The sequence below is a fragment of the Rhinatrema bivittatum genome, chromosome 2, assembly GCF_901001135.1.
Source record: "Rhinatrema bivittatum chromosome 2, aRhiBiv1.1, whole genome shotgun sequence".
Taxonomy (NCBI): domain Eukaryota; kingdom Metazoa; phylum Chordata; class Amphibia; order Gymnophiona; family Rhinatrematidae; genus Rhinatrema; species Rhinatrema bivittatum.
In genome coordinates, this window is record NC_042616.1 from 406,922,668 (window position 1) to 406,939,170 (window position 16,503).

The 16,503-nt window shown below is 44.2% G+C and overlaps 1 protein-coding gene across 1 annotated transcript in view; it reads right to left on the bottom strand.

Annotated features, from left to right (window-relative positions):
* Window positions 1-859: 859 nt before the first annotated feature.
* The window catches only part of KCTD17 (potassium channel tetramerization domain containing 17), a 70,740-nt gene continuing 55,096 nt past the window's right edge, over window positions 860-16,503 (bottom strand). Inside the window, exons 4-6 of the mRNA XM_029587109.1 lie at window positions 11,738-11,833; window positions 9,385-9,510; window positions 860-1,055 (exon numbers count right to left, since the gene is read on the bottom strand). Of these exons, the coding sequence (XP_029442969.1) occupies window positions 948-1,055; window positions 9,385-9,510; window positions 11,738-11,833 (330 nt within the window). The 3' untranslated portion in view covers window positions 860-947. The remainder of the gene's footprint in view (window positions 1,056-9,384; window positions 9,511-11,737; window positions 11,834-16,503) is intronic.

Below are 16,503 nucleotides of genomic sequence, written 5' to 3' on the forward strand. Positions count from 1 at the left end.
CTGGCTGTTCTCAGAAAACAGATGAATACCTTGGGATAACAGATGAAGTTATGCTCAGTCATGGACATATGATGCTGGGATTTCTTTTTTTATGTATTTGTTACAAATTTGTGGCTCAGGTTTATGTTTTAGCTATTATTTTAATTTTATAGCATTTTATTTTATATATGCTGTACACTGCCTAGAAGATCGATCCTGGTGGCCAAGAAGGTGGCATGGAAATGTGTTAAATAAATAAATGCACATCACATTACAGCACATGCAGATAACATGTGTATTACGTGGGCATTGGATTACACCTGCAATAATGTAGTAGTGTTTAAGCCAGGGCTGGTGCAAGCATATTTGGCACCCTAGGTGAATCTTTGTTCATTCCCGCCCCCCCCCCCCCAACTTAATTGCCCACGGAAATTATCTCCAGCGCAGCACTCCCTTCTAGACATCACACTGGCAGGATTTTGCTGATCCCCAAATCTTGCTGCTGCTCTTGGCGACTGCCTAGTTTGTGTAATGGAAGCACTGGACCTGAAACCTATGTACTGAGTATAGGCATGAACACTCATTAAATTGCATGTTAAATGTAGGCCTAACCACTAATGCCCTTTGAATAACAGAGTTGAAGATAATCACAGTTCTTCTGGGAGCCCGGGTACTATACTTAGGTCATTGTCTGGGAACACAGGTCTAGCTTTGTTTTGCCAACATATTGCAAAAATGTTTGAACTACTATATGTACTGCATATTTTCCAGGTCAATGAGTGAGAATCTTGGCAAAGTCCCGAAGAATGTTGAAAGATTCCTGTGGGCTCTAGAAGTGCCCAAGGCCTGAAAAGACTAAAATTAGAAAAAAAAAAAAAAAAACCCCACAACTTTATCCTGTAGAATTCTCACTGTAATTGAGTGGCTGTGTTTACATTTTATTATTATTATTATTATTATTATTATTATTAATTTCTGGCAATTGCTTCCCTCTCTTCCTCCACCTTCTCGACTATCACCTCTTCTGCGTTCACCTCCTGGTCCAGCCCCTCCTCTTCCGGCTCTTCATCTCTCCTCTGTGTCCCAGCATGCAGTACAAAGAAAAGAAGAATTGAGACAGACTGTAAGATCAAAGGTACCATTCCAGAGGTGGGCGAGTGGATAATTGAAGGCATTCGTATCTATGGCCTCCAGCATCCCCCACCCCCCCTTGCACACTGACAACACCACATGACCATAGCAGTCCCATCCTCTATTGAGAATATATTGAAGAGGATTACTGTATAAAACATTGCATACAATCATTACATGGCCAGAGGCAGAGGGAACAGAACCTACTGTTGGTTCTCATTATGATAATTATTGGTACTGGCATATAGATTGCAAATCCATATGTGATTCTTCCTGTTATACATAAAAACAGTTACCCTCTCTTGCCTCAGAAGACTTTATGAAAGGGTCGAAATCGATTTTCTGTATGCTTATACAGTATATGCAGGTTCTCAAACAAATTAGTAACAAAGCAATAGAGCAGAAGTATATACAGTACATAGCGACATTCTGGGAAATTGGAAGAAGAATAGATATAACCTAGATAATGACATCAGAGAAGGACCAACTGACTCACCCACTGCCCACTTTCCTATTTAAATGCCCTAGCCAAGGATATATTAGAAGGAGATGTTAATCCCACATCACAATGCATTGGCAGGGCAAGGGAAACTTCTGGAAGGAGAAAGTACAAAAATTGATGCTTTTATTGGTCAAATGACCAGGAGTTTAGCTTGTAATGAAGGAGAGTTAGCGGCCCTTCAGAAGGGAACTGTAGTTCATCATTGCCGCTCCCATTTATGGCATGCTGTTAGCTCTTCCAGACTGCGGATTGTGAACCACATTTGCTCTATGGAAAGATGATGTTTGTCTAGATGGTTTGGAAAACCACAATCAGAGCCTGGAGGGAAACAAATGCTGCCCATTAAGGAGATTTGGGGGAATATAAGGACCCTCCCAGCTGGCTCAGTGCTCACTAAGCTAAGTATAAAGTTATCCACTCTAATCTGCAAATCTCTTTTTTTACTTCCCCAGAAAACATCTGTTTTGCTTGGGTTCTATGCATACTTTGTGCTTGTTTGCAGCAGAAGTACAACTAATTCTAAGCCATTAAGGACACCTGGAAATAGTTTTGCTTCTTAAAGGCTTATTCCAGGGCATTCTGAGATTTGTCCTTCTGCTTTTTACATACAGTCTGTAAACCGACAAAATCCAGGATGCTTGCAGTTGGGGTTTAAAAGCTAGGACTTATTGAGGTTTTCCTCTTTCTCTCTGCCTAGGGTTGCCACCTGAGCTAGGTTAAAACTGACTAGCCAGTCCTGGTCTGGTTTTTGCCCCAGTGCATCCCTGGACTTATAATTTAAATTTCTCTAGAAAGGCAGGATCGCAAGTTCATGGAGATGAAGGGGCAAAACCAGACATGGATCGGCATGTCAGGGTTGACCTGGGTCAGATGGCAACCCTGCTTCTGACCATTCCTCAAAACTATTAAGTATAAACCAGAAAAATAACAGAGGACAGAGTCATAAAAAAAACCTGGATTATCTTGAAATCGAGATGTTATCAAATATTCCTACATCATAAACCCACCTCCTCCCTCATTGCCAGGATGTGGTGCATATCTGCAAACCCTCGGCATATTATGAAACACCACTGGCAAAATATAAAACTTCTTTGGATCGCTCCCATTTCTGTGCCATTTACTATAAACCCCTTCCAGGGCAGCTCCACCTGCTCACGGCCTGCCCACTCAGTTATTTGCACATTATCAGGCCATCAGAGAATTGTGACAGAGATCATTTCATCCAGGCAAGGAAAGATATTTCTGATGTGTCTGTCATGATGACCAGGCCTATGGAAGTATTGGGTTTTATCTTCGCCCTCTTGGGCAAGAGCCAGAGTAACACTCAATCCCAACAAAGAGCTACCAATACATCAATAAGCAGTGACACCTACTGGCTGGCCAAAGGGTGCACAAGTACCTCCCCAGGCTCCTCAGCTAGAGGATTGGCTGTAGAGGGAGGAGATGAGATTGGAAGGGACAGACAAGTACCAGCTTGAGAAGAAGGGTGACATTTTGGCTGCCCCTCACGGATCTGCATTCAGTCAATGCTGGGAGCAGGCAAGGCTGAGACAGGTGCGGATCAAGATGGACGCTATGGAATTGGAAAAGGCTCAGCAAAGACAGAAAAATGATGGCTGTGCACAGAGCTAACGACTGACCAACTGACTCAGCCCAGCCAGCAGTGCTGCAGACAGCCAAGCACAGACAGCTAAGCACAGTATTGTCTTAATGCTGTCAAAACAGGGCTCATTTTGTCTTGATTTGAAAAGACCCTGCCTAGGTTATAATCATGTCTGCTGTTCAGGGCCATAACAGCATCAACTGTGCAATCAAATAAGTGCTTCCCGATGTCCACATTCTTTTGAATTGCTCTATTATCCAGCTGACGCAGAGACAGACGGTTTCATAACGATGCCACTGACAACATCCAGAGCATCCCATTGCACCTCAGAGCGAGCCCACTCTGCAGCAGCAGCGTCAGCGGCGCCAGCACCCTACTCATCCGTCTGACATGTATCACAGCCCTTGGAACTGTGAACGCATGGCCCACCCACTGGCTCAGCGGCAGTGCACTGCAGGGGGTGACACCAGCTCAATTCCTAGCTCAGGCCCTTCTGCACCCTGGATGGGCTAGAGCTGTGAAGGCAATGCTTAAAGTCCCCAGGTCAGTGGCTAAGACGTGCTGGTGGGAGTTAGAGCTCACAAGGTTCCGATAGGAGCCCTGGTCCATGCCTCCCCTTAATTTCTTTCTTCCCCTCCCCCCCCCCCTAAAAAAAAGTCCCCAGATGATAGTGCGGAGTTTACACTCCCACCTCCTTTGCAAGCATGACAACGATAGAGTTTACATGAAGTTGTGTGGGGGGAGGGAGGAGATTAAAAGAAATCAGTGCTTACATATTTTAAAATGTAGTTTTAAATCTCAGTTCTATGCTACGTTCACAGAATTTGCAAACGGGGATTTCAGCGAATGCGAGCCAAACTCATTGAAAAAAACCACTTGGAGAAAGCACAGAAAAAAATAAATAGCGCAAAGAAATTAATGAAGTCCCTGATAAAATGTCCTCTGTTTTTTTCATTATTGTTTTGGACTTTGATTGCCAAATCTGCACCCACAAACCAACCTCCAGATTCTGGGCAGGGTTTGCAATTTGAAAATTAGAATCGCAATTTTCCCGGCCGTCTCTTGTAAGGTGAAAAAAAAAATATTTTTTTTATTTTCTGCATGCTCCTATTGCCTTCTAAAACATACCTTGATTACAGCCTGAGCAGAAAATTCAAACTTTGCACTTGTTAGAGCAGATAATCCATCAGAGACCTCCATTTTCAATTTTTGTTTTATTTTTCCTCAGAATTTATCAGTGTTGTTTATTATGACAAAGCTTTGGAGGAGGAGGAGGCAGGAGGTTCTGTAGGAGTAGCAAAGAAGCTGGGATGAAGAAGAAGATTCCTTTGGTTGTGAGCTAAAAAAGTCTTTACCAGCCCAGTGAAATAAAGAATTCTGCCTCCATTTCACAAGATGGGATCTCACACCTCTACACGCTATCCAAGAGTGACTGCCAGGAAAATCTGCAGCATCCTGGTCTATCAGATTGGGATCCTGCAGAGCCTGCCTGAGCCTGTGAGCTAGACTGCTGGGACACTGGGGATCTGAGCTGCGATTCACCCCCCAGCAGTTTTCCAGGGCAGTTGGGTGAGTGACGCGGGTACCTGCTTGGGACACCAGGTCCTGGGGAGAGGCATCAGCACTGTAGCAGTAGGAGTTCTCCGGAGCTTCTACATGGCCGCTGAATTCCAAATGCACCATCAAACTAGGACAGAGCTGCCAACTGGCTCCAGGTTTGCCTGACAGAGTTGATCCAGTCCTCACTTTTCTTAGGGACTGTAATAGAGAAATCAGAACTAAAAGTCCCTGCATGCAATGAGGTAAAACCAGGACTGGATCAACCCTACTGCGTGAATCTGGTGCCAGTTGGCCACCCTTAGAGGAGGATCCGGGCCAGAAGGCCATGTTATCTTATAGAGATGTGCATTGTTTAGTTCTTTTGGTTCGGGCTTCATTTTCAGGCCCCCGCAGGAAATTTTATTTTTCCTGTGGTTTTTTTTTTTTTTTGTGGGTCCCAATTTTCGTGTTAGTGTGTGCTAACCATTGTTAAAACTCATCAAATTTTTCAAAAATTTTGGAAAAATTCCATTCATTTTTCGGTTCCCCAGAACCATGACGAATTAGACAATTTTGTTGAAATTGTCTAATTCATGAAAAACGAATGCACATCTCTATTATCTTAGGTGGACCCTTCCCTGCACTTCCCAGAGAGCTGCTTGGTCTGGCGAAGGGTCTGCAATTATCCAGTGGATAAACTAAGTGTTACCACAGTGAGTGGTAGCTCTGCAATAGCTAAAAGACATGTTCTCAACCCAATCCTTGCGATACACCTAGCCAGTCACGTTTTCATGAGATCCACAATGAGAATACATCCCAGGCTATAAATTATGAAGGAAGGAGAGAAAGGATAGAAAAGGAGGAGGAGGAGTTGCTCTTTATGTCAAAAACAATATCTAGCTAACTGAAATGCAAGGGACATAGGGTAGGGAAGAAGCATTATAGGCTGTCCTTGAAAAAGATGGTGCTTTTTTTACATTGATGTGGTCTACAGGCCTCTGATTCAGATAGAAGAGTTGGACAGAATCTGGTCGAAATCATCCAAAATCTGAGAAAAAAGGGAGAAGTATTGCTCATTGGAGATTTTAATCTGCCAGATGTAGATTGGACTATCTCTTCTGCGGAATCTGCAAAAAGTAAAGAGAAATACTGGATTCCTTTCAAGGAGTTCTGCTCAAACAAATGGTAATGGAGCCATGAGGGAGGATGTGATACTCAACCTGGTACTCACAAATGGGGATAATGTTTCTAATGTCCAAATAGGTGCCCATCTGAGCACCAGTGATCATCAGATGGTATGGTTTGATATTGAAAATAAGATATGAGAAAGTCGCACGAAGACCCAAGTTTGAAATTTCGGAAACACAGACTTTGTCAAAATGGGAATGTTCCTGGAGGAATAACTAGAAGACAGGGAGACAATGGGTGAGGTGGAACAACAGTAGGCCAAATTAAAAGAAGATATTACAAAGGCAACAAATCTATATGTTAGAAAAATACACAAAGTTAAGAGGAGAAAGAAACTGATCTGGTTCTCAAAGGAGGTGGCTAAAAAAATAAAAGCAAAAAGAACAGCATTCAAGAAGTATAAAGGATCCCAAAAAGAGGAACACAGGGAAGAATACCTGACGAAACTGAGGGAGACAAAGAAAGAAATCAGGAAAGCAAAAGGTCAAGCAGAAGAAAATTGCCAAAGAGGTAAAGCAAGGTGACAAAACATTTTTCAGATATATCAGAAAAAGAAGGAAGGCCCAAAGTGATATAGTGAAATTGAAAGTTGATGGAGAATGATGACGAAAAGGCAGAAATATTACACAAATACTTCAGTTCAGTGTTCACTAAAGAAGACCCTAGAAAAGGCCTGTTGCTGTTTGATAAGACTGTGAATGGGAGTGGAGTAGTGGAAAGAACTAGGAAATCTGAAAGTGGACAAGGCCATGGGGGCTGATGAGGTACATCCCAGGATACTGAGGGAGCTCAGAGATGTGCTGGCGGGTCCACTGAAAGACCTGTTCAATAGATCCCTGGAAACAGGAGTGGTGCCACGAGACTGGAGAAGAGTGGTTGTGGTCCTGCTTCACAAGAGTGGTAGCAGAGAAGAGGCTGGAAACTACAGGCCAGTTAGCCTCACCTTGGTGGTGGGAAAATTAATGGAGACTCTGCTGAAAGAAAGGATATTGAACTATTTAAAATGTGGTGGGTTGTTGGACCCCAGGCAGCATGGATTCACCAGGAAAGTTCCTGTCATATAAATCTGATTGACTTTTTTGATTGGGTGGTGAGAGAAATGGATCAAGAAAGAGTGCTCGATGTGATTTACTTGGATTTCAGCAAAGCTTTCGATATGGTCCCGCATAGGAGGCTTGTGAATAAAATGAGAAGATTGGGTGTGGGCGCCAAGGTAGTGGAGTGGATTACTAACTGGTTGACTGACAGGAAACAATGGGGCAAGTTTTAAAAGGTGCGTGCATTTTATAAAATCTGGGGTCAGTGCGCGCAAGGGGGTGCACTCTAGTGCACCTTGTGCGTGCCGAGCCCTTGGAGAGACCAGCTGGCTTTCCTCATTCCCCCTCCACCTTCCCTTACTTTCTCCTACCTGTCCCACCCCCCAGCCTGAAAAAAAACCCCCTCGTACCTTTGTTTTGAAAGTTACGCCTGCCTAACATGCGCACACCGACTGAGTGCTGTGCCGGCGCGTGATCCCCCGGCCGCTGTGCCGGAGTCCTTGGCCATGCCTCCCGGACCGCTCCCGGACCACCCCGTCACGCCCCCAGACCATCTGCCCCTCCCTGTCCCGCCCCTGCCCGCCCATTCAGAAAAGCCCCGGGACATACATGCGTCCTAGGGCTTTATGCGCGCCACCGGGCCTTTTGGAAATAGGCCCGGCGCGCATAGGTCTTTGAAAATCTGCCCCAATGTGTAATGGTAAAAGGAACCCACTCTGATAAGAGAATAGTGTTAAGTGGAGTGCCTCAAGGATCGGTTTTTGGACCAGTTCTGTTCAATATCTTTGTGAGTGACATTGCGGAGGGATTAGAAGGAAGAGTTTGCCTTTTTGTAAATGATACTAAGGTCTGCAACAGAGTGGACACACCTGAAGGAATACGGGGAATGAAAAGTGATTTAAGAAAAATTGAAGAGTGGTCAAAAATTTGGAAGCTGTGATTCAATTGCAAGTCATGCACCTGGGGTACAGAAATCCAAAAAAGCTGTATATGATGGGGGTGGTGAAAGACTATCGTGCACAGACCAGGAGAAGGACCTTGGGGTCATTGTGTCTGATGATCTGAAGGTTGCAAAGCAATGTGACAAGGTGGTAGCTAAAGCCAGAAAGATGCTGGGCTGCATAGAGAGAGGTAAAACCAGCAGGAAAAGGGGAGTGATAATGCCCTTGTACAGATCCCTGGTGAGGCCTCATGTGGAGTACTTTGTTCAGTTCTGGAGACCGTATCTCAAAAAGGATAGAGACAGGATGGAAATGGTCCAGAGGAAGGCAACCAAAATGGTGTGGGGTCTGTTTCAGAAGACTTATGAGGAGAGGCTGAAGGATCTTAATATGTATACCCTGGAGGAGAGGAGATGCAGGAGAGATTTGATACAGACCTTCAGATACCTGACAGATATCAACGATGCACAAACTTCAAACCTTTTCTGCTGGAAAATAAAGAGTAGAACTAGGGGTCATGATATGAAATTCCAGGGGGGGGGGGGAACGGGACAAAGAAACAATATCAAGAAATATTTCTTCACAGAGACGGTAGTAGATGCCGGGAATGCCCTCTCTCAAGAGGTGGTGAAGACAAGAATAGTTAATAAATTCAAAAGAGCATGGGACAAACACTGCATATCCCTAAAAAAGGGTCGGTATAATGGGGGTAACCTGCATGGAGCGGCAGTTACTACCCTTAACAGAACGCATGGGGGTAATCTGGAAGTTACTATCATAAGCAAATTGCTGGATTGACTAGATGGGCCATTTGGTCTTTTTCTGCCACCATTAGTATGTTACTATGAAATAAATTTGCATGTATTGCCTCCATTGAATGCAAATCTGTCACCTGCATGTTTATTGTGAATATCCTTAAAACCTGACTGGCTAGGTGTGTCTCAAGGACTGGGTTGAGATCCACTGCATTAGAGCAATTAGTCAGCTAACATTTAGTTTCCCTGAACTGCATATCTGTGCTTTCTAAAATCCATGTGGTCACAGCAAAACATGTCATCTGAGAAGTGCACTGCTGCAGCCTACTGATCTCACTAAAGCTGAAGTAGGCAACTTCAGTCCTGAAGAGCCACAAACAGGTCTGGTTTTTAGGATATCCACCATGAATAGGCATAAGGCAGATTTGCATGCATTGCCTCCATTGTATGTAAATATATCTGATGAATATTCAGCAGTACAATAAAGCTTAATTGTGCAAGCACTTTCAGGTGCATTTCTAGCAAGGACACCATAGGAAAATAAAATTGGATTGCACTGCAATCCAACCTAAACTAAGACGTGACTTTGTCCTTCAGTTCTCGATAAATTATGCTGTTTCTCCCCTTGGTTTCTGGTGCCCCATTTTAATGAGTTTTCTTTATCCAAAAATCCATCTTTGAATGCTTGGAAGATGGATTTGTGGCTCACCTTGGCGTGGCAGCCAGCTTTATATCCAAAGCCATTGGGCGAGTTCTGTACCTCCTTAGAGACCACACAAAGGAACTCGGTCTGGTCTTCATTTCCATAATTGTAGGAGGAGCCGATGTTCACCAGCTGCGGAAAGAAAGACTTCCCAGTCCACTCAGTCTCTTAACACACTTTGCTATCTACCGCAGAGACATAAGGGGCAGGAGGCTCTCACCCAACATGGAAAGTGGTAGTGGACAAAGGAGACACGACAGGGTTTCCACAGGCATATCCCAACCAAGGGTGTGAGAATATGCCTGGATGTGGACTGAATCTGAAAGGGGGAAAGCTAGCAAAATATCTGTGACCCTCAGCTGACCTGTACATTTATTTATTTTTATTTATTTATTATTTTTATATACCGACATTCGATCTCAATCGAGATATATCTTTTATTGGCCTATTCTACTGTTATTTGGTGACCACAGACTGAAATGTGCCATCATATGTTAGCCACAAATCAGTCCCTTTACATCATGTGCAGAAAATAAAGCACATGAGCCTGACATGTTTTGTTGCTCAACACTATGTCACAACCATTGGCATCATCTTTTGTATTTCATATATCATTAAACTGGCATTTATTTGTAAAACAACTTCCTTAACCCAAACAAAAAATGAAATGTATGAGGTTAAGATGACTAAAATGGATGTCTGCCTTGCTCACTCTTGAAATAAATGTAAATTCTCATGCTCAAAATTCAATGCAGCTTTTTCTCTGGCGTAGTGAAAATAACACCTATCCCGCCACCTCGCTCCACCCCACCCCTGGCAGCTGGACAATGAGTTTTAAATCAGAGTGAGTTATGAGCTAACCAGACCAGAAGAGGGCTCTCTGCTACCGAAAGCTGGATTCCTTTTGCATCATCAGCCTCATCTCAGAAGTAAGGACGTTGGTGTGTATCTCTAGTTCCCTCAGCAGAGAAGGAGAGGCTAACATCCCCACTTTGCTTCTGCTCAGAGATAGTTATGCTCCCAGCAGCAAAGAGCTGCTTTTAAAAAGGCATACTTGGCCCTTATTTAAGTCCAGACCAGGGGGAGGGAGTGGTTGGGAGAAACAGTTTTAATTAAAGTTGGCTAGCAGCAGGGTACACATGCACTTTAGGACATGTGTGCCTTATAGTGAAGCTATCTGAGTAGTTTCTCTTAGAAAATTTGCTAAAGCTTGTACACAAAGCCTGTATGCCCTGCCCGCCCCTCCTGTTTTTGCATGGCTGGCAGATTGGGGTTAAAATGTACACATATTTGAAACACTCACCTGGGAACGCCTTTTTAAAATCCATCTAAAATTAGGTACATTGTGAAAGCCTGCAGACACTTTTAGCCACTCTGAGGGTTACAAGTTGCACCCCCAGAGATCTAGCTGAGTCTTCTTAGGCTCCTTCAGCCTCAAAAAGACCATCAATATGTACCCTTTATGGTCTTCTCAGTCTTTCCCTAGTTTTGTCTGTCCCTCTGATTCCTTGTCAGTCTCACCTCATATTTACAGAGGCCTTTGCGGAGCTCATGTCTCCAGTGACTACGATTTTGAGCAGCTGTTTCCCTGCTGTTAAGGTCAAGGTCAAGGTCTTTAAGGACTTACTTGCAGAGACCCTTGAATGACAGGTGTGGACGGCTGATTGGCCTTTTCCCAGAGCCTAGCTATCCATACAGAATATCTCTGGGAATTCTGCTGGTGTTCATACAAAGCACTCACTTGCGTCATTGGAGGCATCTCTGAGCAGAGTGAAAACAGTAGAAATTTGAGCCAACTCTATGAGTTTGGGATTCTATCCTACCAGAAGATATTACAAACACACTGACCATGTGAAAACTGTTCAGCCTCTTTTCTTGATATGAGTACATTGCCCATATCTTGTTGCCATAGAGGAGAGTACTGACAACACAGGTGTTGTAGACACTGGTTTTGGTGTAATCTGTAAGTTTGTCATTGTTCCAGTGTTTTTATGCAAGTCTATACAAAGTGGTGAGAGGTTTCTCATTTCAAAGATTTAACTATGCATCAGGTAAGAGCTTCTCTGTGATGGAGGATCCTAAGTAGATAGAAACAGATATATAAATAGATAAATAGATGCACTCCTTAGTTACCCATCTAGACCTCTTCAAAAATCGCCCTCCTCACCTTTGTGTCCACAGACTTATGTTGTAAATTCTTTGGGGGCATATCTTTAACACACCATGCACAAAGATGGCACCAATTGAATAACAAATATCATTATTACTGATCTAAGCTGAACAATAAGCCACCTTGAAATTTGATCATGAGCACTCCCTTTTCGGTGTATTCCTTGGCCTCAGCCTCACGTCTCCTTACCTGCTCAAACCTCCACCCATCTGACATGGTGGACACCATCTGAGTGAGCTCCTCTTCCTGGCACTGCAGCACTCGGTACACATGCTTCAGGGGAACCTGCAGAGGCAGGGGGTCAGACATTAAGGCCCAGATTTTAAAAAACTGGGTTAAATCCCAAAATACTAGTTGCATATCCTGAAAGGTATGAATTGCTCTGCAAAGGAGTACTTTTTTTTTTTTTTTAAATCAAATGTCAAATGTATATTTTTAAGCTATTTCAAAATTGTGCACATAAAATGATCAACCACAGTTTTGTAAACTTTTGTGCATTATTTTTAATACATACTTGTGGACACTATGGGATGTTTGCACACACACATACATACATACAGTAGTTATATATCATTATTATATAATATATTAGCTCATGGATTACATGAGCTTCCATATTTTCCTGTCATTGCATCAGAAATGATCTATTGACCCATCAATCTTTTCCAAAACTATTGACTGCTATAGAGAGCATCAGGTATTTATGTTCCTTGTCTTTTATTTTTTCCTTCCTTTCCACCATGCTCGTATAATTTATTTAAATTTTACAAACAGCAGGAGTATGCTTCCACAAATGGTTTCACAGAACATCCAACACAGTCCCATTTCAGCAGATTTCACCTGCATCAGGAAAACAAAACTATATAGCAAGTGTGTTGGATATGCAGAGTTCTTCTGCCTTTAATGCAGTCTTCATGTTTTTTTCAAAGACAAAAGAAATGTAGTAGAAGATGTTAAAGGCAGTAGTTCAAAACATGGTGGGTTGTGATCACCAGTCAATAGGGATGTGAATCGTTTTAGGACGATTAAAATTATCGTCCGATAATTTTAATATCGTCTTAAACCGTTATGGAACACAATACAATACAGATTCTAACGATTTATCGTTATAAATCGTTAGAATCGTGAGCCGGCACACTAAAACCCCCTAAAACCCACCCCCGACCCTTTAAATTAAATCCCCCACCCTCCCGAACCCCCCCCAAATAACTTAAATAACCTGCGGGTCCAGCGGCGGTCCGGAACGGCAGCGGTCCGGAACGGGCTCCTGCTCCTGCATCTTGTCGTCTTCGGCCGGCGCCATTTTCCAAAATGGCGCCGAAAAATGGCGGCGGCCATAGACGAAAAAGATTGGACGGCAGGAGGTCCTTCCGGACCCCCGCTGGACTTTTGGCAAGTCTCGTGGGGGTCAGGAGGCCCCCCACAAGCTGGCCAAAAGTTCCTGGAGGTCCAGCGGGGGTCAGGGAGCGATTTCCCGCCGCGAATCGTTTTCGTACGGAAAATGGCGCCGGCAGGAGATCGACTGCAGGAGGTCGTTCAGCGAGGCGCTGGAACCCTCGCTGAACGACCTCCTGCAGTCGATCTCCTGCCGGCGCCATTTTCCGTACGAAAACGATTTGCGGCGGGAAATCGCTCCCTGACCCCCGCTGGACCTCCAGGAACTTTTGGCCAGCTTGTGGGGGGCCTCCTGACCCCCACGAGACTTGCCAAAAGTCCAGCGGGGGTCCGGAAGGACCTCCTGCCGTCCAATCTTTTTCGTCTATGGCCGCCGCCATTTTTCGGCGCCATTTTGGAAAATGGCGCCGGCCGAAGACGACAAGATGCAGGAGCAGGAGCCCGTTCCGGACCGCTGCCGTTCCGGACCGCCGCTGGACCCGCAGGTTATTTAAGTTATTTGGGGGTGGGGGATTTAATTTAAAGGGTCGGGGGTGGGTTTTAGGGGGTTTTAATGTGCCGGTTTTTCGATTTTTTCGATTTTTTAACGATTTTAACGATTTTTCACGATATTTTACCCCCCCAAACGGCAACAATACGATTCCCTCCCCCTCCCAGCCGAAATCGATCGTTAAGACGATCGAGGACACGATTCACATCCCTACCAGTCAATAAGCAGCATGCTTGCAGAGACACACCCATACAATTCATTCACAAAAAAAAAAAAAAGACAGGCCAAAATAAAGATTGTATAAAAAATGTTCCTCAATTAAAAAAGTACTGTAGGGATTTTATCATTGGTGAGCTAATCACAAGAACATGATACATTTAGTTGGGGTTACCAAATTTCTCCAGGTCATCAAAGGAGTAAAACCAGGACTGGCTCAGCCTAAAACTGATGACCTGGAGCCATCTGGTAATCCTAAAGTAAACTAGTTTCAAAACTAAGGACACCAAAAATACAAATCAAATTAAGTGAACTTAAATAAGGAATAAAAGGGCAATTGGCAGCATTGATCCAAATGCACATAGAAGCTCTTTTCCTGGCAATGATGAAATTTAAAGAAGTACTGATATTCTATTCAATATTTTTGTGAAATGCAAACAAGTGTCATGGTATAAAACCTGAAAGTCCATTCCTGTTCCAATTTGGTCAGAAGAGTTGGTCTCCATATTAATTTGTATGTGTTTAAGATTTTCAAATTTATGGCCAAAACTTAAGCAGTACATGAACCATCAGTGTGCCTCAGATTTCTTTGTGCGATTACTACTGCAGTATTCTAACATTCAAACCTGGACAGGTCTTTTCATATTGCATACAACAACCTACAAGGACCATAGATGACAAAAGAGGAACTGCAATTTGTCAAATAATGTAAATGAAAGACTCTCCCAGATCTTGAGGGTAGAAATTGCATTCTCTACATGACTTGGTGCGTAAATTGAAAAATTTCCATAATGGAAATGTCCTCTTAAAGCAGTAGTGTCATTCAAACTGTTCATAGTATTTATTGGCTATAAAGCAGATGAAACAACTCTGTATTTAATATTATGGGGTAGCCATGTGGAAAAGCAATTATTGGTGGTAATGCAACGACATTGTGAAGTTGTAAAACATGTCAGTGCATTCTATGTACCTTACACTATTCTACTGTAGAGTAAAGGAGAGAAAAAGATGTAGTAACCTGCTGGAGGGTGTGATGATCAGTTGTTGGTGGGTGGTCCCAGGCATGAGCACCCAGATGTTTGGAGAGGCAAGTCTAGGCAGACATATGGTGAAGGGAGGGAAGCTGGGCATCTTTTGCCTGCACCAACCACCTTTTCCTTGGGTTGAGGCCTCAGGTGTTGGTGGCTGGCATGGCATGGATAATGGGGGAAGCCCTAAAACCAAGCAAGGAGAAAAAAGCCTGGAACAGAGCAGGAGGCTGGAGTACACGGGAACATGAAAGAAGTCAAGCAGGAATGCTGAAGGCAAGAACTGGAGGCAAAAAAGTCTTCTAGGTTCAGGTAACAGGAATGGGGCCAGAATGCAAGCACCAGGAAGTAAGACCAAGCCCTGGCAAATGGCTGACAAAAAGCCTGAATATAAATACATATCTAGGCAGGAAACTACTTGGCCACTAGGTGGAGATGAGGAGCAGAGACTGGAGAGTGCCACCTGCAGGGTGGAGGTGAATCCAGCAATGGATCCTCACAGAGTTTAACATCAACCGTAGTGGGGAAAAGCTTTAAGGAGCACAGAACAGAAGCAGCATGCAACCTGCATGCTATGAGTAACCACATTATTCTAATTTTTAAAAAAAAACCCTCTTCTAATAGTTAGAAGGGACTCTATTTCTTATTAAACAATATCCTGTGCACGAAACAGTACAGATTGACAAGATGGAGCAGGTGAAAGTCCCAGAAGAGGTGGCAGGGTAGAAGGCAGTTGGAGAAGGTGCTCTAAGGTGTGGGAGGGGGTAGGAATAGAGACCAAGAACAGCAGTGGCAAGGAATGTGGAGGAGGGGATCAGTCAAGGAGTAATAGAGGCTGGCAGCTGACAGGAAGGGTGGCAGAAGTCACCTTTCCAGGATGATTTGAAAAGATAGCCCAACTTTGTGAACAAGTCACCCCACTCTGCCCACATGTAATTGAATAAAAATGTTATTAAAACTGCTCTTTCTTCCATTCAGTAAACTTTAGCAGGATAGCTAGTAACAAAGCAATGCTAGAAGTGGACTCCTATGCTGTGGCATGGTTGGCACAGCCTAGTAGGCAAACCCACTAGGCCCATACTGAGAGTGGCAGACACGCCCTAGGTTGGGACAAAGCTGGGCCTTCACCTGTACCAGCCCCATTTCCCACAGGTTGAGCCCTTGGGTTCCAGGGGCCAACAGGACAAGTGATTTTTCCACAGGGCAATGATGAAGATAGAGTCCAGGACCAAGCTGAGGTCAAGGCCAGCAGCGAGAAGAGCGTAGTCCAAATTCGAAGCAATGGTCAATGGTAGACGGCAGGCAAAATAATGGTCCAGGTTCGAAACAATGGTCAGTCTAGGCAGACAAGCTGAAGCTAGGTAGGGAGGTCTGGCGCTGCCTTGACGGACAGGACAGGACGAGGCAAGGAAAGCTCAACAAGGTAAGGCAAGGCAGGCTGGACGAGACAAGGCAAGGCAGGCTGGACGAGACAAGGCAAGACAAGGTAGGATGCAGGAGACTCATTGCTGAGGCAAGGATCCACTGCATCGGGGAAACTTATCTAGGCCCAAGCATGTCATCAAAGGGCACCGTGAGGCTACTCCTACCTTGGGACCTTTAAATATAGTCATACACATGCCTGAAGGAAACTCAAGGAGGAGCAAGAACATAGCGGCATTTGGCGTAATGCTGGCATGGCAGCTTCCATGGCTTAATGCTGGCGTGGCAGCTTCCAGGGGTAAGTTGGCCAGTTGTAGGGCCATCCCACAACTGGCCCCATCATTATATACAGCCATTGACTGGCCCAATAGCTTAGCAGAAAATGCACTGGAAAGGGTGGACAG